Source organism: Dermochelys coriacea, chromosome 12 (assembly GCF_009764565.3).
Source record: "Dermochelys coriacea isolate rDerCor1 chromosome 12, rDerCor1.pri.v4, whole genome shotgun sequence".
NCBI classification, from domain to species: domain Eukaryota; kingdom Metazoa; phylum Chordata; order Testudines; family Dermochelyidae; genus Dermochelys; species Dermochelys coriacea.
Genome location: NC_050079.1, coordinates 5,151,920 through 5,172,085, shown reverse-complemented (window position 1 = coordinate 5,172,085; position 20,166 = coordinate 5,151,920). Strand labels below are relative to the sequence as shown.

The following is a 20,166-nucleotide window of genomic DNA, read 5'->3' as shown; positions in this document are numbered from 1 at the left end:
GAATTAGTCTGAATTCAACAAGATGAAAGTCAATAAAGACAAGTGCAAAGTACTACCCTTAGGAAGGAAAAATAAAATGGGGAATAACTAAGTCAGTGATAGGGTACTGCTTAAAAGGATCTAAGAATCATAGTTAAGGCTAAGTTTTTATCAGGGATATTTTTAGTAAAAGTCATGGACCGGTGTCAAGGTTCCTTCCCCACTCTGACCTCTAGGGTACAGATGTGGGGACATGCATGAAAGATCCCCTAAGCTTATTCTTACCAGCTTAGGTTAAAAACTTCCCCAAGGTACAAACTTTGCCTTGTCCTTGAACAGTATGCTGCCACCACCAAGCGTTTTAAACAAAGAACAAGGAAAGAGACCACTTGAAGACGTCTTCCCCCAAAATATCCCCCCAAGTCCTACACCCCCTTTTCTGGGGAAGGCTTGATAATAATCCTCAGCAGTTGATACAGGTGAACACAGACCCAAACCCTTGGATCTTAAGAACAATGAAAAATCAATCAGGTTCTTAAAAGAAGAATTTTAATTAAAGAAAAGGTAAAAGAATCACCTCTGTAAAATCAGGATGGTAAATACCTTACAGGGTAATCAGATTCAAAACACAGAGAATCCCTCTAGGCAAAATCTTAAGTTACAAAAAGACACAAAAACAGGACTATACATTCCCTCCAGCACAGCTTATTTTACCAGCTATTAAACAAAAGAAAATCTAATGCATTTTCTAGCTAGATTAATTACTAACTTAACAGGAGTTGGAAGGATTACATTTCTGATCTGTTCCCGGCAAAAGCAACACAGACAGACAGAACCCTTTGTTCCTCCCCGCCTCCAGATTTGAAAGTATCTTGTCCCCTCATTGGTCAGGTGCCAGCAAGGTTACCTTAGCTTCTTAACCCTTTACAGGTGAAAGGATGTTGCCTCTGGCCAGGAGGGATTTTATAGCACTGAATACAGAAAGGTGCTTACCCTTCCTTTATAATTATGACAACAGGTTACAGGCAATAACCAGAAAAGGAGGACTTGTGGCACCTTAGAGACTAATACATTTATTTGAGCATAAGCTTTTGTGAGCTACAGCTCACTTCATCGGATGCATTCAGTGGACTATTCAGTGTCCACTGAATGCATCTGATGAAATGAGCTGTAGCTCACGAAAGCTTATGCTCAAATAAATTTGTTAGTCTCTAAGGTGCCACAAGTACTCCTAGTCTGTATTCGCAAAAAGAAAATCACGGCTGCTACTCTGAAACCAAGCAATAAACAAAAATTCATGGAAGACCGTGACCTGACTCTGACTTTCACTAAAAATATCCCTGGCAAAAGGGGTAGGTGGGTTCAGCACTCATTGCTGCTGGGGCTCCCGGATCCCCCCAGCTGCCCACCAGGGCTGGACAGTTGCAGAGTCCCCCCACCAGGCTGGGGGCTGGGCGGGTGAGACTGGCTGGGAGCTCCAGCCCCAGGGCAGAAAATGACATGGAAGTCAATGGAAGTTATGGATTCCATGACTTCCGTGACCTCCATGACATAACTGTAACCTCAGTCAGAGTGGATCACAAATTGAACGAGTCAACAATATGATGCAGTTCAAAAAAAGCTAACATCATTCTGAGGCAGGGGCGGGCAAACTTTTTGGCCTGAGGGCTGCACTGGGTTTTGGAAATTGTATGGCGGGCCGGTTGGGGAAGGGGTCATGGCCCGGCCCCCACCTCCTATCCGCCCCCCAAACTCCTGCCCCATCCAACCCCCCCGTTCCCTGACAGCCCCCCTCGGGACCCCTGCCCTATCCACATACCCTCGCTCCCTGTCCCCTGACTGCCTTTGGACCCCTGCCCCAACTGCCCCTACCACCCCATCCAACCCCTCCTCTCATTCCTGACTGCCCCCCCGGGACCCCTGCCCCATCCAATCACCCCTTCTCCGTGTCCTCTGACTGCCCCCGGAACCCCTGCCCCTGACTGCCCCCTCGCCGCCCCATCCAACCCCCCCTTCCTGACTGCCCCCCCGGGAGCCCTGCCCCCATTCAACCCCCCTGTTCCCCGCCCTCTGACTGCCAGACCCCTAACCACACCCCCGCCCCCTGACCACCACTCAGAACTCTTCTGCCCTCTATCCAGCCCCCCTGCTCCCTGCCCCCTTGCCGCGCCGCCTAGAGCACCGGTGGCTGGTGGTGTGATAGCTGGACCACGCTGCCACTGCCATGCCGCAGCACACTCCAGCCCCCTGCCCCGAGCATTGTACCAGTGGCGAGGTGAGGCTGCGGGGAAGGGGGGGCACAGTAGGGGAGGGGCCAGGAGCTCAGGGGCCAGGCAGGAGGGTCCCGCGGGCCGTAGTTTGCCCACCTCTGTTCTGAGGAGTATTAATTTATGGATCTAAAGGCAGAGGAGGCCTGGGATTAGTTTAAATCAAAGCTGCAGAAGCTGTCGGAAGCCTGCATCCCAAGAAAGGGGAAAAAATTCATAGGCAGGAGTTGTAGACCAAGCATCTCAAAGAGGTGATTAAGAAAAAGCAGAAAGCATACAGGGAGTGGAAGATGGGAGGAATCAGCAAGGGATCTACCTTATTGAGGTCAGAACACGTAGAGATAAAGTGAGACAGGCTAAAAGTCAAGTAGAGTTGGACCTTGCAAAGGGAATTAAAACAAATAGTAAAAGGTTCTATAGCTATATAAATAAGAAGAAAACAAAGAAAGAAGAAGTGGGGCCACTAAACACTGAGGATGGAGTGGAGGTTAAAGATAATCTAGGCATGGCCCAATATCTAAACAAATACTTTGCCTCAGTCTTTAATAAGGCTAAAGAGGATCTTAGGGATAATGGTAGCATGACAAATGGGAATGAGGATATGGAGGTAGATATTACCATATCTGAGGTAGAAGCGACACTCAAACAGCTTAATGGGACTAAATCGGGGGGCCCAGATAATCTTCATCCAAAAATATTAAAGTAATTGGCACTTGAAACTGCAAGCCCATTAGCAAGAATTTTAATGAATCTGTAAACTCAGGGGTTATACCATATGATTGGAGAATTGCTAACATAGTTCCTATTTTTAAGAAAGGAAAAAAAAGTTATCTGGGTAACTACAGGCCTGTTAGTTGGACATCTGTAGTATGCAAGGTCTTGGAAAAATTTTTGAAGGAAAAGTAGTTAACGACATTGAGGTCAATGGTAAATGGGACAAAATACAACATGGTTTTACAAAAGGTAGAGCGTGCCAAACCAACCTGATTTCCTTCTTTGAGAAAGTAACAGATTTTTTAGACAAAGGAAATGCAATGGATCTAATTTACATAGATTTCACTGAGGCATTTGATACTGTGCCACATAAGGAATTATTAGTTAAATTGGAAAAGATGGGGATCAATATGAACATTGAAAGATGGATAAGGAATTGGTTAACAGGGAGACTACAGCGGGTCCTACTGAAAGGTGAACTATCAGGCTGGAGGGAGGTTACTAGTGGAGTTCCTCAGGGATCAGTTTTGGGACCAATCTTATTTAATCTTTTTATTACGGACCTCGGCACAAAAAGTGGGAGTGTGCTAATAAAGTTTGCAGATGATACAAAGCTGGGAGGTACTGCCAATTTAGACAGAGACCAGGAAATTATATAGGAGGATCTGGATGACCTTGTAAACTGGAATAATAGTAATAGGATGATATTTAATAGTGAGAAGTGTAAGGTTATGCATTTAGAGATTAATAACAAGAATTTTAGTTATAAGCTGGGGACGCATCAATTGGAAGTAACAGAGGAGAAGAAGGACCTTGGAATATTGGTTGATCACAGGATGACTATGAGCCGCCAATGTGATATGGCTGTGAAAAAAGCTAATGCAGTCTTGGGATGCATCAGGCGAGGTATTTCCAGTAGAGATAAGGAGGTTTTAGTACCATATACAAGGCACTGGTGAGACCTCACCTGGAATACTGTGTGCAGTTTTGGTCTCCCATGTTTAAGAAGGATGAATTCAAACTGGACAGGTACAGAGAAGGGCTGCTAGCATGATCCAAGGAATGGAAAACCTGTCTTACGAAAGGAGACTCAAGGAGCTTGGTTTGTTTAGACTAACCAAAAAAAGGTTGAGGGGAGATATGATTGCTCTCTATAAATATATCAGAGGGATAAATACCAGAGAGGGAGAGGAATTATTTAAGCTCAGTACCAATGTGGACACAAGAACAAATGGATATAAACTGGTCATCAGGAAGTTTAGACTTGAAATTAGACGAAGGTTTCTAACCATCAGAGGAGTGAAGTTCTGGAATAGTCTTCCAAGGGAAGCAGTGGGGGCAAAAGACCTATCTGGCTTTAAGATTAAACTCGATAAGTTTATGGAGGAGATGGTATGATGGGATAATATGATTTTGGTAATTAATTGATCTTTAAATATTCATGATAAATAGGCCCAATGGCCTGTGATGGGATGTTGGATGGGGTGGGATCTGAGTTACTACAGAGAATTCTTTCCTGGGTATCTGGCTGGTGAATCTTGCCCATATGCTCAGGGTTTAGCTGATCGCCATGTTTGGGGTCAGGAAGGAATTTTCCTCCAGAGCAAACTGGAAGAGGCCCTGGAGGTTTTTCGCCTTCCTCTGTAGCATGGGGCACTGGTCACTTGCTGGAGGATTCTCTGCTCTTTGAAGTCTTTAAACCACGATTTGAGGACTTCAATAGCTCAGACATAGGTGAGAGGTTTTTCGCAGGAGTGGGTGGGTGAGATTCTCTGGCCTGCATTGTGCAGGAGGTTGGACTAGATGAGCATAATAGTTCCTTCTGACCTTAATATCTATGAATCTATGAAACAAGAGCGAGACACGAGAGGTCACTGTCCTGCTCTATGTGCCACTGTGAGGCTTTAGCTGGAGTACTGCATCCAATTCTGGGCATCGTGCTTTAGGTAAGAGGTGGACAAAGTGGAGAGAGTCCAGGTGAGAGGAACAAAAATGATAAAAGGTTTAGGTATGAGGAAACCTATGAAGGAAAAGTTAAAGACATTGGACATGTCTAGTCTTGAGAAAAGTTGACTGAGAGGGGATCTAATAACAGTATGTTAAGAACTGTTACAAAGAGGATGGTGATCAATTGTTCTCCATGTCCCTTGAAGGTAGGACAAGAAGTAATGGACTTAATTTGCAGCCAGGGTTAGATACTAGGAAAGACCATCTAACTCTAAGGGCAATTAAGCGCTGGAATAGGCTTCCAACAGAGGTTGTAGAGAACTCGTCATTGGAGGCTTTTAAGAACAGGTTGGAAAAAAACTGTCGGGGATGGTCTAAGTTTACTTGGCCCTGTTTCATCGCGGGGGGCTGGACTAGATGACCTCTCAAGATCTCATCCAGCCCTCTCTCTCTATGATTCTATCAACAACGGCTGTTCTTTTCACCACTCTGTCTGAAGTATGTAGCTAGAGCTGGGATCAAGGGCCCTCTGCCAAAACATGCTTCCCGTAGCTGGGGGTGCGGGAGGAGCAGGGGAAGAAGCATGGCCTAGTGGATGGGGCACAAGACTAGGAGCTGGAACTCATGAGTACTGATCCCCTTCTTTGGAGACTAAGTTCCAACTGGCAGACCCCAACAATATCTGCACACGGGGAGCACTCATTCCCCTCCTGGGCTAGGAGTCACATCTGGTAACCTGTCAACAGCAACCACTGGCTGCAAGCTGTGACGCAGCCATTCCCTCAGCTGAAAGGAATCGGGCTGGGTCAGTACTTGGGGAGGCAATGCCAAGGATCACGCGGGCGCGGAAGGACATGGTGGTGGAGAGTCAAGAGTTATTGTTCTCCTCTCCTGTCAACTGATGCATTCATGTAGTGCTAGAGTGATGTAAAACTATACACCTGAACACTTCTGGGGTGTGCCCCCAGTATTTCTCAAATTCCACTGCAAATGGAATGCCTTCTGCCAACTTCAATTCCACCAGTCAGTTCAAACTGATTTGTTCCAATCTAAACTGCAGTGCTGCCAACTCTGGCTATTTTGTCACAATCCTTGTAATATTTGTTATTTTAATTAAGCCCCAGCTCCAGGAGCGATTACAGATGATGACATGACTATCTTAGTTTTCATTTAAAAATGCAAGTAGGTTCCTTGCCCTCCTCTTTGCAGAGAAAAGCTTGAAAATATGACTCCAGAGCGACCCAAAGGCTCAAAATCAGAGGCCAAAGAAAGCAAGCCCAAATGTATCATTTTTAAAGGTCTTGTGACTTTTAAGTCAATCTCATAATTTCTAAGGCCTGACTAATGGTCTGTGACTACGTGGGACTGGCAGTACTGCTGCGTCACTACTGGGTACCGATGGGATTCTTATGTGGTTTATATGCCACTTTGCATCCCCAGGGGTCCCCAAATGCTTTACAACGTGCTGTAAGATTGTTACTATTAACCAAGTAGCGTTGGCTTCACTCTACATCGGGTATCTAATCCATGGTCACCTGACGCACTGAAATATTGGTGTGGCTCACATGACATGCAGATTCTGCAGAATCTCAGCTTTCACTTAACAAGGCATGTTTCCATCCCTTCCTGGTTATGCAGAAAGCATGTAAACACTCATTCAAATGGGAACCCAACCCACACAAAGCCGTACTGTCTGCCTGAATCAATGACTCAGCAGTACAACTCCCTAGCGTCTCACAAGGGTGGTAACTCTCATGCCTAGAGAGGACCTATTAACTGTCCACATTAATTAGTTCTTTGCTGATCAAGTTAGCGGAGAAGGGAATGGAGAAGGGGTTGGGAGTGAAACCCAGGGGGAGAATGGAGGGGTGGAAACTGGGGGCTGCTGCAGGAAAGGAAATGCTGAGACACAAAGCCAGGGCAGAGGGAAGGTAACTGAGAAAGGCAGGAGGGCGAGGAGAGCCAAAGAGAAATAGAGCACAGAAACAATGGGTCACCCTAAGCCAGGCATTTCTCACTAACCGATGCAGAATGTGACCATGAGGTGCTGAGCAGAGACATGCCAATGAAGAGATTTATTTCCTACATAAAGGCCATATTTGCCTCTCGATCTCTGTGCAAACCTCTTCCTATCACTATGGGAGTTGTGCTGGAGACAGTGGGGTGTACACGACTCCAGGTTCGCATCCCAGCCCGTGGGCTGTAACTAAACATGGAACTCATCCCTCTCCCAGGAGTCATCTGACACAGAGTGAGCAGGGGAAGCCCCCCACCCCACCCCAGTTCTTCCCAGGAGTGCTCAAGCCTCGCTAGCAACCCTGCAGTATGTTAACAGCAAAATCGCAGGCAGATCAGCATCCATGTCCATGCCTGCTTCAGGGGGCCTAATTACATGGGCCAGCCTATTGGGGAGGCCAAACCCTCCTGGCTGCTGCAGGAACTCGGATGCCAGTTTCTCATGTGAGCGTGGCAGGAATGCAGTTCCACCCGCAGCGTTCATGGTTTGGATTCTACCCCAGGCACATGTCTCCTAGTGCTAACCCTTGGGGACAGGGACATGCTGTTCCAGTCGGCTCACGAGCTGCATTGCCCTAGGAACCCTTTACAGGCAGTTCCCATGATAGTGAATTCCCGCATGAAAGGGCAGTGAAAACAGCAGGGTCTAGGTTTGGTTCTTTTCCTTCCACCCAAACAAGGCTCTGGGACACACTCACAGCAAAAGCCCTGACCAGAAATAATGAAGTCCAGATGCTGTTGTAACACTGCTGGAAGCAGTCAGGTGAGGGCCACTGCTATAACGGGGAAGAGGAGTCCCTGGGACAGAACCAGGCCTCTATTCTGAGTCAGTGTGAGAGCTCAGTTTAAATCTGTCAAGAACTCACATGTACGAAATAATCTTAAAACAGCCTGTCACTTTAAACGTGGATTCAAGGATACTGAACTGGCTTCAGTGTCACACATCCTGGCAGGGGAATTATCTTCTAACCTCTTCTGGGAGGCAGATAGGGAGTGATGGGTCACTGATCTGGCACACTAGGTTAAGGTGATATCCAAAGATGTTCACGCATCCCCAGATACAGGCTACAGTCAGCAGGGGCCTGGGAACAGTCAGTTGATCAGGAGAGCTGGGAGACCAAAGGTTACAGTCAGCATTCAGAGATGGAGATAAAGGGTTCGAAGCCCTGGTGGTATGGATAGCAATAAGAGAAACAACTCAGTGCAGGATGGTGAGGCCTCCTCTCCCAGCCAGCCCACCCGCTGTCTTCCCACAGCAGGCGCAGATGGAACTCCAAGTTTCCAGTCGGCCATGAGTGGAAGGTTTCAGAACTTAACGAAGCTACTCGCCCTGCCTGTTATTTCTGCAGAGATGAACGGAGACCTCACTCCAGCGTGAGCACAGACAGGATGCTGAATGTTAAACACAGCCAAGCTACAGGGAATACAAGAACTTTCCTGCTTGTTTTAAATCCCAGCTCTCCACCCCAATAGCTGAAACCTGACACTCAGGGTGTGGGGACCGCACAGACTCTGCCAAGTGATGCATACAGGAAGATCAGTCCTAGAGCTGAAGCTCTGACCATGGCCCTTTCACCAGTCTGACAGGATGGCCTGGGTAGTTTAAAGTGATAGCCGCCTTCCCAAATGGATATTAACACTTTGTAAGCACACAGGTGTCTTACTAGGGAGAGCAATAGTAGAGATTATTGGGTTCAAGTGTCCCCAATTGTCCCTGGAAACTCCATTGTGGACAATGGTGCTGCCTTCTCCCACCAGGAAGCTCTAAGTGGCTGGGGCAGGCATTTTCAAGCACACTTTTGCTAACCGTAAAACTCTGAAAGGAAATATTGAATAGACATAAGCTAAACGAAAATCAGCCACTCAAACTGAATTAAGAGTGCCCATGCAGGGGCTAGCACCAGTTTAACTATACCAGTTTTTGAAAAACAAACAAACAAACAAACAAAAAACAACACACACATTTAGTTAAACTAGCACAACTTTCTCTTGTATACAAGGCCCCAAATTTGGGAAAATGTCATTTTATTCTGTCCCCAGATAATCAGTGCTGTGAAGGGGAGAGTTATATGGGACATGGAAATTGAGGCATAACTTTTCTAAGCAGTCCCAAGCAAAAAGGGAGCTTTTAGCTCAAGTGTTTACTCTTTGCCCTATTTCGGTGGCCCAGGAGGAAAGGCTAACTGTTCATGCCTAACTATGGCGCATGTACAGTGACTGCAGTCCATAGGGCAGACCCCAGTGTTCCAAGCTGGATGCAGTCCTGATGTAACGTATGCCTAATTCTGCTCTTTTTCCCCTCCCCAAATACACCTGGAACCATGTGTGTAAGGGATCTGAACAAGCTTCTTACAAGTATCAGGTTATATTGTGGAATCTAGAAACAGAAGCCTCAGGAGGATAGTTATTTTAGACAGCAATCTGGGACATGAATTGCCTTTCACAAATCCAAGCTGACTCATACCTATTAATTTGTACTTTTCCAAATGTAGCCGTAAGCTACAATATCCCAAATATTTAAAAACCTTTTCCTAATACAGGTATTCCTACAGCCTCTTCTTGAACACTGGAACAACAGTCACTGTTTTCTGAGCACCAAGTAGTTTTCCATTACCAAAACTTATTAAAGGTAATGATTCACCCATTTACTCCTCCTAACACCAAGAACATCACCTTGTCTTTACTCTCTGCCTTGCTCACTTCTGTCTAGATACTTGCTTTCCAACATAACTCTGGTCTCCTTTGGCTTATCTGCTATCAAAGGCACAGTCCATGGACATGCCATTAATATTTTTTATCCTGCACAGGTGTGAAGAAGTCACTTCCACCTCCTGTAATTTGTTTCAGTAACTAGCAATAATTTCCAGCTATTCTATGCTATTAATGACCCTACCAGTGCTCTTATTTTTCAACCCCTGCAGTTCATTTAAAGAAACTCTGACATATCACTTGATATAGCCCCAAAGTTTGCCATGCCGTGATTGCAGAGTAGCAATGCCCAAGATGCCTGAATGCCCACAAGCACTTGGCTCGTAGGACAGAGACAAAGAACACAACCTTTGCTCCACGTCTGAGGTGCCTGGCCACCGTGGGCTGGTTCTGAAGAAATCCCTGCATCTAAGTGGATGTTTCTGCTACGACCATCAACCACTAAATAGTTTAAAATATTGACATTTGAGCTGTCATTATTAGGTTTCAGAACTCACTACCTGCTGAGACGAATGGGATGGCAGTGGCTTTGTTTTATTCCGTGTACCTGCAGAGTCAGAAGGCACTGCACTGGTTTATGTCACAGTGGTTTTCTACCCAAGCAGAAAGGCTAGACATTTGGGGTTTTTTTAAATGAAGGCTGGAAATACCAGACACCAGTAGAGAGCTCCTAAGATTGTCACACTGGTGCATTTCCATGGTATTTTTTTCTGGCATCACTAGTTATTGTAACCTATCCTTTGCTGTCTGACAGATGGGAACAAGCGATGGTGTTGATAACTTGCTTGCATTTGCTGAAGCAGAATGCCAGACCTGCTTACATACTTCACTCTAAATACACAGGACCCTTATTTGGTACCCAGTTTATATCTGTGATTTATACACAGGCCCTAGCTCGGCTTCTGTTTTCAAGACACAGGTGCCTAAACCTCCTCTTCCAAACTGTGTCAGCTGCCTCCCCAAAAGCAGTCTCTGAAAGAGGATAAGTACAAGCCAGACTACATTTGGGTGAAAAGACAGTACCGCAGTGCTTGTGCTAGGGGGCTGGATAACCCAGTTTTGCTGCAATGTAGAGGCGGAATGCTTAGTACCAGCTATTTCCCCAGGGACACCTCTGGGCAACTTAATCTGATAAATTAGTGGCGTGAACCCCACTTTACACTGGTGCTGAGAGTCTACATTGGGGTAAAGATATTGACGTAATGACACCAGTGCATGTTTCTCTAATGCAGACAGACTCTTAAAGGAGACCCAGAAATTTGGCTGTGAATAAATTAAACAGGCTTAGTCTACTGGAGGTTTCAATACTCCTTGCTCAGAGGGGATGTGTTGCACCCAGAATGGTATTAAAGATAAGACCCAAACCAGCACTTTAGAACGCTGGTTGTCCTCCAAGGCAAGGTGGAGGGTGCCCCAGGGCCACCCTCTCCCTGATGTTTTCTTGCCAAAAAGATCCCACTCTACAAATGATGGCTCTTCCAGGCCAAGCCTGCAGCCCTATAAGGACTTAAAGATCTCATATGACAGAATACTGGAAGCTAGTAGGGCTCAAGAGTCCACCCTGGGCGTACAAATTCCAGTGGGCACAGAAGACTGGAGTACGTGAAGGCAGCATATGGTAAAAAGGGGGGTTGCAATCTGTGATGGGGCATGTAAACCCCACACTGGTCAAGAAGGGGTTAAGGAGCTGCTCTGGGCTGAGCCAGGCCCACCCCATCACACCTGCCAGGCAGGCACAGGCTGGAGGCGGGGAGGTTAAAAAGGGAACAGAACAGCTGCCATGGGAAGAGCAGGGAAAGAACAGACAGTCAGCCCCTGAGGAAAAGGCCGAGGGAAGGCAGGAGCTTCCCAGATAACCACTGCCTGACAGGGAGGGCCAGATCCCCCTACGTCCGGAGAGGGAGGCGTACCCCTCTCTCCCTGGCTAACTCAGGTTAGTCGGGTTAATTTCCCTTGTTTTTTGTTCGCAGACTGCCCGGAAGGGGGAGGCTTTAGAGTGGCCTGCCTGGAGGCCGGAGCACAGGAAGAGGCAGGCCGCCGCAGAGGTGGAGCAGCCACCTGCAGGAGACCTCAACAGAGAAAGCGAGCTGCCACACCTGGCCATGAGGAGGCGCCAGCGAGTTGACCCCAATCACGGAGCAGAGTCCTACCACCCTTCAGAGTTTGCTCAGGACAATGGGCTATCGCACATGAAACTTGAAACCCTGGAAGGTAACTCAAGAGGGACAACACTTCAGGCAACGTGACAAAGGGAAGAGTATCACTGCCAGAGTCCTGTGGGATATTTTTCTACAAAAGCCTAATGTGCCTTGACAGGCTCCCAAGTCTTCCTTATCCCACTTAGATTTCCATCCCTTCTCGAAATCTCTCCTGACACACTCGTTATAATATCCCCTCCAGTCCAACATAAAAGATCTTATTACACACAGAGTCCGGCTCAGAGAGGAAAACCCATGCCAGAGATCTGTTTGCTTCGTTAGGCATCACTTTTGTTGTTTGTTCCCAAATTAACTCCACTTAGTCACCCTTGAAAAAATATCTCATGACATGACACTGCTGGTTCAGTCCAAGAAAAACGAAGATGTGGATGAAAGGGCACGTGTCTAGTTCAGAGGAAGGTTTAACAACAAGTTCTGTTATCCACACATGCCAAGGCTCCCAAGCTCGTGTGGGAGTCAAATGTATCTGGCCCATGCTTCCTGCCTGCATACTCTGGCCTCCTGCATTGAGAAGCTCCCCTCACCTCTACCGCTGGCTGCTGCGGTGCTGGGCAGCAGACCGAGTCCTCTTCTCCTTTGGAGCAACTGACTGAGCGCATTGTGCACTGCCTCTGCTCCTCCCTTGCACACCTCCCACACTAGGCCTGGATGCAAGGCAGGCAGAAGTCGGAGAAGCACTGCTCCATCACTGGGGTGGAAGAAGAGTATCATCTGGCCCTGGAGCAACAAGTAAACTACCCTAGAGCCACAGGAGGAAGGCAATCCGGTCCTCCAGGAGAAACAAAAATAACCAGCAATTTGAGTGGAAGGAGCGAGAAAAGGAAACCTTTGAAGGGAAGAGATGGTGGAAGTGCCACAAAAACAGTGGAGAGGAGAGTAGGTTTGCTGTCCGCCCACATGAGATTGGAGGTGAGTGAAAACCCAATCCCCCTTCCCCCTCCCCCCCCCCCCACTACCACCAAGGTAAAAAGTGCGGGGGAAGTCAAACTCCATTGGAATGGTTCCAGGCACTATGGGGAAAGAAGAGGAATGGTCATCCAGCTTGACTGAGGGATGGAGCTTCAAATACAGTTCAGATAAGTATTTAAAGCCTGGGTGTTTGTCTGAATTGATCCCAAACACTGCACCTTGCAAGGTTCCCTTCCCCCTCCCACTTCATTGGCCTTTATGTGCATTTTGCTATCCTAGTGCTGCTTGAGGGTTTGGCTGGTTTTTGAACAATGCATCATTGTGATGCATTCCTTTGTACTTACCCAATGTCACATTGCAACGGGGCCCTTTGCTCTTATCTACAGTCCTGAACCTTTTCCCACAAATAAGATGGGTAGTGTCCAGAAAAAGAGGACTGAGATCTCCCTCCAGCCTCTAACTGGGATGCCGATTCACTGCTAGTTCTGGCAGCAGGAAGCTGTTCTGGTGGCCCACCGTACCTTTGCAAGTTTAGAATCACCAGTAAATGAGCAGTGTATCGTTTTCTGCTGGATTCCATTTAATTTCCCTGTTTTCATCCCTCACTTATTTACTCTTCCCAGAATTATTTCTTTAGTTCACCTCTCAGATATCATGAGGATTTATGCGATGTTTTACCGAATATATTTTTTTCATCTCCCCCCCAGAGTTTTGAATACTTCGATAAGACACACCAATGACATTTAGAAGACATGGTACAACCATCCATCCCAAGGAAGGATTCCTCGCAAAAACATGGTGGTACCACTGCGGATGGGACACCTTAAAGCTAGCAGACACTTAACGCAGTCTCTGCCTTTCTGTGCTCTGGATCAGACAACTGCACGCGTCTCCCCAGCAAGTAAAGACAACACTGTGCAGACGAGGCACTGCCTGCTTAGCTGTTCACTGCCCTAGGAAAAGCAGGTTGTTAGTTAATAAGTTTCACCTGGATAACTATTTCTGCTGGCCTCACAAAGCATTTTCTTTGTTAACACAAGGAAAACAGCTCCCTGCTGCCAAGTGGGGCAGCAGTACAGAATAGGACAGCGTGATCTCCGCTTTCAGTTACAGAGTTTTCTATTCACACTACCTGAACCTGCATGTTAACCCCCTTCCATGCCCTATGTGGGGCATTTACCAAAAATGTCCCAGGTTTTACAAAGGCTATCATTCAGCTTTTACTGATTTTCACTGGAATTTTGAACCACTTAAATACAAAACAAAGTGCCAGAACTCCCCGAACCCAGCTCCCCACTTTGGAAGGAGACAGTAGCTCACTAATCTAGGCCACCCAGGTTACTGAGCTGCCACCTCATCTTCCAGAGCGGGGAGCTGGGTCAGAAGTATTCTTATATTTCTCTGTTGTTGTTTTCTATCCTCCTGTCCCCCAATATTTACCCAGAATACTATTAAGTTCTTTTTTTAACCGATTTTCACCCATTTTTTATTTCTTTTTAAACCAACGCCGATAAATTCTCAGGAAATTTTAAAATAAAACCTGAAAACAAAAGGCCTTACCTAGGTGCTCCCAGCAGGCTGTTAAGCAACACTGCCTCAGGGGTTTCAGCACTGCAGCCATTAAGCCTTTGTGTTACACCTTTGTTTCCCCTGAATAGACACTTGTATGCAATGGATATTAAACCTTTACCAACTTTCCGCTACAGTTAGCTTTCCCTAGATTTCCTTTTGCACTCTGACCTATGGAAAATTGAAGTTCTTTAATTCTTACCCATTTGATTTCTCTCTAAATAAGCAGACACATAAGGCAGGGTAGCAACACCACATCACATGCCATGATGTGCCTCAACAGAAGAATGCTACAGCAGCCAGGCCCAGACGAGGCAGACCAAAGATCAGAATTAGTCAAATTATACAAAAAGAAAAGGAGGACTTGTGGCACCTTAGAGACTAACACATTTATTTGAGCATAAGTTTTCATGAGCTACAGCTCACTTCATCGGATGCTGCATCTGATGAAGCGAGCTGTAGCTCATGAAAGCTTATGCTTAAACAAATTTGTTAGTCTCTAAGGTGCCACAAGTCCTCCTTTTCTTTTTGCAGATACAGACTAACATGGCTGCTACTCTGAAACCTGTCAAATTATACAGATACCATGGGACATGGAAACTATGGTGTGCTGGACAATTTGAGATTCCAGCAGCTCATTCCCACAGACCAGCAGTAGGCCTGTTTACAGAAGGTCAGACTAGATGACTAGAATGATTCCTTCTGGCCTTGGAATCTCTGAACAGTGCTGGACTGGATAACTGCACACTAAAAGCACAAAGCCTTCTGCCATGTTAACGGCCCGGCTCCCGCTGATATAGAGAACATTCCAAGCGCCTGTCCACTTCCTCCCGGATAACCCATTTAAGAGTGCCAGGAAGGAAACCAGACAATTTTCAGTTAATTTTAGCCTGCATTGCAGAAGGGCCCAGATAATCACTCCAGAAACCCCTGCCCTGAAGCCTCAATGTGCATACATATGCCAGTCACTGTTAGCTTGCAAATCTGTTTATCCCCAACTCCACCTCTGACAACAGGCTCAACTAGGCCTTCAGCACCTTTTGTCTTTTTTAATAATTTTATTAAGATGATGTTAAAAGAAAAAGAAAACGGTACAGAGTTTAAGCGTAGAAAATTTCTGGTTGTCAGGGAATAATGTACAGATTATCAAGGGATGCGAAGATCAGTTTAGGATCGGATGGCGTAAGCAATACATAATCTGCAATATCCCCAATTGGGGGTAAAAAGTTAACGGGTCAAAGTACAGACATTGAGATATGAGGGTATGTTGTTCAGAAAAGGGCTATGTTCAGGTGTGGCATATAATGAGTGGATACGATGATGAGGATGGAATTACCCTCATTTGGTGAGATTTAATGTTCAGTGAGTTTATGATTCCAGTTCATATGGTCCAATGGAAAAAGATTCTCACAGTTGATGCACGATGTTGTTCTGGCTAACACCTCCTGGTACTGTTGGTGGGCAGTGATGTGTTCGATGTAGATGTCCCTGGACCATCAGACAGTGTATCTACTTACTGCCATTCCCCACATAGCATTCCTGCTTTCCAGAATGCTGCTGCCATTTCCTCATACATTCAAAGCATGACCACATCAATCCCATCTGCTGGTTCCCATTCCTTACAGGGGCCAGTCTTGTCTTGATTTACAAACCCTCCATAGAAGACTTCATAAACCTCCTCTCTTCTCTTCACCCAGATCCTTCCCCTTTGCACCAGCCTGCTCTGTGACCACACACAACCTTGCTGATGCTGGTTCAAGACCACCTCCTCTGCAGCTCCTGTCTGCTCTGACTGCCTTACTGCACCCATCTGCCTTATCCTTTGGCTTCCTGGGGTCATTTCTGAAGCTGTGACTCTACTTTTTGCATATCCTCTTAATGTTTTGCCTCATCTAGCTCTGGACCATTTTGGGATGCACTTTGTAGGAAACATACCATAGAATACCTAGGTTATTCAGAGAAACATGCAGTCCTTTGTCAAGCTATCTACCATGAGGAGAGTTAACACTCATGCCTCATTAGCCAGCAGTTCAGGGGTCTTGTCAGCCCATCAACAGGATAGAAACTCGTATCAACATGGCCAAGGATGCATGTGAAAAAAAGAAGAGCAGACACTCATCCTCACAGCTGACACTGAAGAATAGTCAAAGGGTGCTGCACTGTGAGAAGTAGGATAATTCCAAGGGGTTTCCTCCCACTTGTGCCCAAGGGAAAGCTAAAAATGGCAGGGCACTATTCAAGAGAGTGAGGACAGCCCAGAAGTCCTGCTCAATCTCACTCTTCGTTACACCAGTTCTGATTTTCCAGACCGCATAAGAGCTACTGTGGCGCCATGAATGGCGGAATACTCACACGAGAAGCCTGTAAACTTAAGTGGACAATTTATCAAGAACCACATCTGCACACTGCCAATAAGGAACTACGAAAACCAGACTTTGTTTTTGTCAAAGATGAAACAGCCCTGGTGGTCGATGTCACCGTTTGCTTTGAATACGAAGACCAAACTTTCTCTGATGCGGCGGCTGAGAAAGTCCGACACTATGCATCAAACCCGTTGCCGATTGTGTCCACATATCTATTCAGGGGACACCATCACAGGGCCTAATCACATCAGCCACACTATCAGAGGCTCGTTCACCTGCACATCTACCAATGTGATATATGCCATCATGTGCCAGCAATGCCCCTCTGCCACGTACATTGGTCAAACTGGACCGTCTCTATGTAAAAGAATAAATGGACACAAATCAGACGTCAAGAATTATAACATTCAAAAACCAGTTGGAGAATGCTTCAATCTCTCTGGTCACTCAATTGCAGACTTAAAAGTTGCAATTCTTCAACAAAAAAAACTTCAGAAACAGACTCCAACCAGAGACTGCTGAATTGGAATTAATTTGCAAACTGGATACAATTAACTTAGGCTTGAATAGAGACTGGGAATGGATGAGTCATTACACAAAGTAAAACTATTTCCCCATGTTATTTCTCCCCCCCACCCCACCCCCCACTGTTCCTCAGACGTTCTTGTTAACTGCTGGAAATGGCCCACCTTGATTATCACCACAAAAGGTTTTCCTCCTTTCCCCCCCTCCTTCCTGCTGGTAATAGCTCATCTTAAGTGATCACTCTCCTTACTCACATCCGATGAAGTGAGCTGTAAGCTTATGCTCAAATAAATTTGTTAGTCTCTAAGGTGCCACAAGTCCTCCTTTTCTTTTTTGCCTGTTCAGTCACTGTTAACAGAATTTAGTTATCAGCTTCCAAATCCTCACTGTACAAACAGCATTATATAAACTCCAGATGTTACAGGAAGCCATGCTGGTGACTCAGAAGATATCACTGTTTCCTTCAAATCAGTTCTCAGTCAATGCATCAGTTTGGTGTTGGGGGCCCTGTGCTACTGGAGATGACGTTTCAGAGCACAGCTAAACCTGTGGTTGTTAAACATTCCTCCAGCAGCGTGTTCCTGATTTATGCTACACAGGAATAACAGGCCCTAACCACAGCAAGCTATAGGCTCTGTTTAAATACAAGGCCTTATGCTGACCGTTTCCATTCTGCGTGCGAAAGGATTTGAGCTTGGACGCTGAGGAGCAACATCTCCCAGTTGTAAGTCTCCCAGTACGGTTGCCCGACACTGCCAGGTCTCCACGAGAAATCCAGGCTGAATGGATTTCACCTGACCAAAGGTTTCGAGCCGAGCAACTCCTCCATGAATTATGAGACAGCTCCTAGAGGTCAAGGTACAAATCCCTACACCCCATCCTCACTGGCCCAGCCCCTGGTCCTTCCCAGTACTGCCCAAACAAGTTGCTGCAATGGCTCAGTTCCAAGAGCCTACGCACAAGGCAGGAACCTGCGCCAGCCTAGTGACGTGGGGATGGGGGAAACACATGCAGGCCAGCGAGGTCCACGACGCGCTCTGTGCACCCTGCCCTGAGGGCTGAAGGAAGTGCCAGAGGCAGCCATGGGACTGCACGAGATAGGGATGTTCATACCGACCAAGCCCAGCCCACACATAGGACCTGCCCTGACCCCACTTCCTTCCCCGCACAGAACCCCCCCAACCATGCAGCGCCCCTCCCGCCATGCAGGCCCCGCCACTACCCCGTTCCCTCCAGCCCAGCACCCCCTCGATCCTTTGCAGGCCCCCACACCATCTCACCTCCTCCTGCCCAGCCCAGCCCAGCCCAGCCCTCTTCACCAAGCCCTCCCCCCGGGGCCTGCCAGTACCCCACTTCCTCCAGCCCCGCTCCCCCAACCTCATGCGGGCCCCACTGCCCCAGCCCCTCCTCTGAGCAGGCCCCACCCCCAGTGCAGGCCCTATCCCCCGCTTCCTCCAGCCCAGCCCCCCTTACTCCACCTGGGCCCCCCCGCCCCTCCACTGCTTCCGCCAGCCCCGCCGCACGGCCCCCACCCAGCCCTCTCCGGGGGCCGCCCCGCGCCAGCACAGGTGGCCCGCGGCCGCCGCTCACCGGCAGGGGCGCGCCCAGCAGGTGGTGCAGGGCGGGCAGCTGCGCACCCAGCGGCAGCGCCTGCAGCAGCGGGTGGAGGGGCGCGCGGCGCGGCTCCGGGAAGCTGGCGCACGAGAAGGGGTCGCGGTCGTCCAGGTACTGCACGCGGCAGAGCGCGGCGCCGGGCCCGGCCGCCATGGGCGCCGCACCGCTCCCCGCGCGCGCGCCCGCCCGCCCCTGGCCGCGCGCCGCCCGCCCGCCTCGCCGGGGGCGGGGCTCCGGCCCCCAGCCAATCGCTCGCCGGTCACCGGGACAACCGACCGCGGCCGAGCGGCCCGGGGCGCTGAGGCGGGCGGGGAGCGGCGGCCCGGGGCCAGCGGCCTCAGGCGCACCCCAGGGGCAGGGCTCGGAGCGCCGGCCGGCCGGCTGGCGGGAGGGAGGGAGGGAGGAGCAGCCGGGCCCGGCGAGCTACGTGCGGCTGCTGGAGGTAGGGGACCGGCTGCCCCAAGTACCGGGGGGCGCGCAGGGGAGAAGGGGCGGAGGAGGCGGGGCGCGGGGGGGGAGGAGGCATGGGAGGGGCAGGGGGCATGGGAGGAGGGGGAGGACGAGGAGGAGGAGGGGGGCATCGGAAGCGGAGGGGGCGAGGGGGGAGGCGGCGGCGGAGGAGGAGGGGAAGGGGAAGGGGCATGGAAGGGGGCAAGGGAGGGGGCATGGGGGGAGGAGGAGGAGGAGGCGAGGGGGCATGGGAGGTGGGGGAGGAGGGGAAGGGGATGTGGGGGGGAGGAGGAGGGGGGCATCGGAAGCGGAGGAGGAGGGGGCGAGGGGAGGCGGAGGAGGGGGAGGGGAAGGGGGCAAGGGAGGGGCATGGGAGGAGGGGGAGGGGACATAGTGGGAGGAGGAGGAGGAGGAGGGGAAGGGGGCATGGGAGGCGGGGGAGGAGGGGAAGGGGATGTGGGGAGGAGGAGGAGGAGGGGGGCATCGGGCGCGGGGGGGGAGAAGGGGCACAGGGAGGAGGGGTGTGGGAAGGTGGGGGGGAGGTACAGGGCTTAGGAGAGAAAGGGATACGTGAGCGTCACCACAGGCACTAGGAGGGGAAGGGGTGCACAAGTGGGGTCACATGATGGAGCATACATGAAAAGTGCTAGCTGCTGGACAGATCTGCCATAAGGGACTGTGGGGGCGGTTAGCTCAGGATGGAGCTGTTGCCTTCCCCAGACCCCTTGTCTCACCATGCACCACTGGCTCAGCTCGGTTCCCTAACCTGTGTGCAGGGCTGAGTCCTGGCAGAACCGTGTCGCCAGCCTGGGGCCGGGGCTGGCCCTTCCCAGCCGGAGGAGAGAGAGGACACCTGGGGCTAAGGTTCTCCTGAAAGTTGCTAAT

General features: G+C 48.9%; 1 protein-coding gene and 1 long non-coding RNA gene across 3 annotated transcripts in view; one reads left to right on the top strand and one right to left on the bottom strand.

The window, feature by feature from the left end:
* The window catches only part of FHOD1 (formin homology 2 domain containing 1), a 58,948-nt gene extending 39,920 nt beyond the window's left edge, over positions 1-19,028 (bottom strand). For both annotated transcript variants that reach the window (XM_043494797.1, XM_038368238.2), the window contains exon 1: positions 18,808-19,028. In XM_043494797.1, the coding sequence (XP_043350732.1) occupies positions 18,808-18,984 (177 nt within the window). In that variant the 5' untranslated portion in view covers positions 18,985-19,028. The remainder of the gene's footprint in view (positions 1-18,807) is intronic.
* On the top strand, positions 12,013-14,465 carry LOC122456245. The gene is made up of 2 exons (XR_006275017.1): positions 12,013-12,760; positions 13,468-14,465. It is a non-coding gene; the product is annotated as an uncharacterized LOC122456245 (long non-coding RNA).
* Positions 19,029-20,166: the final 1,138 nt, after the last annotated feature.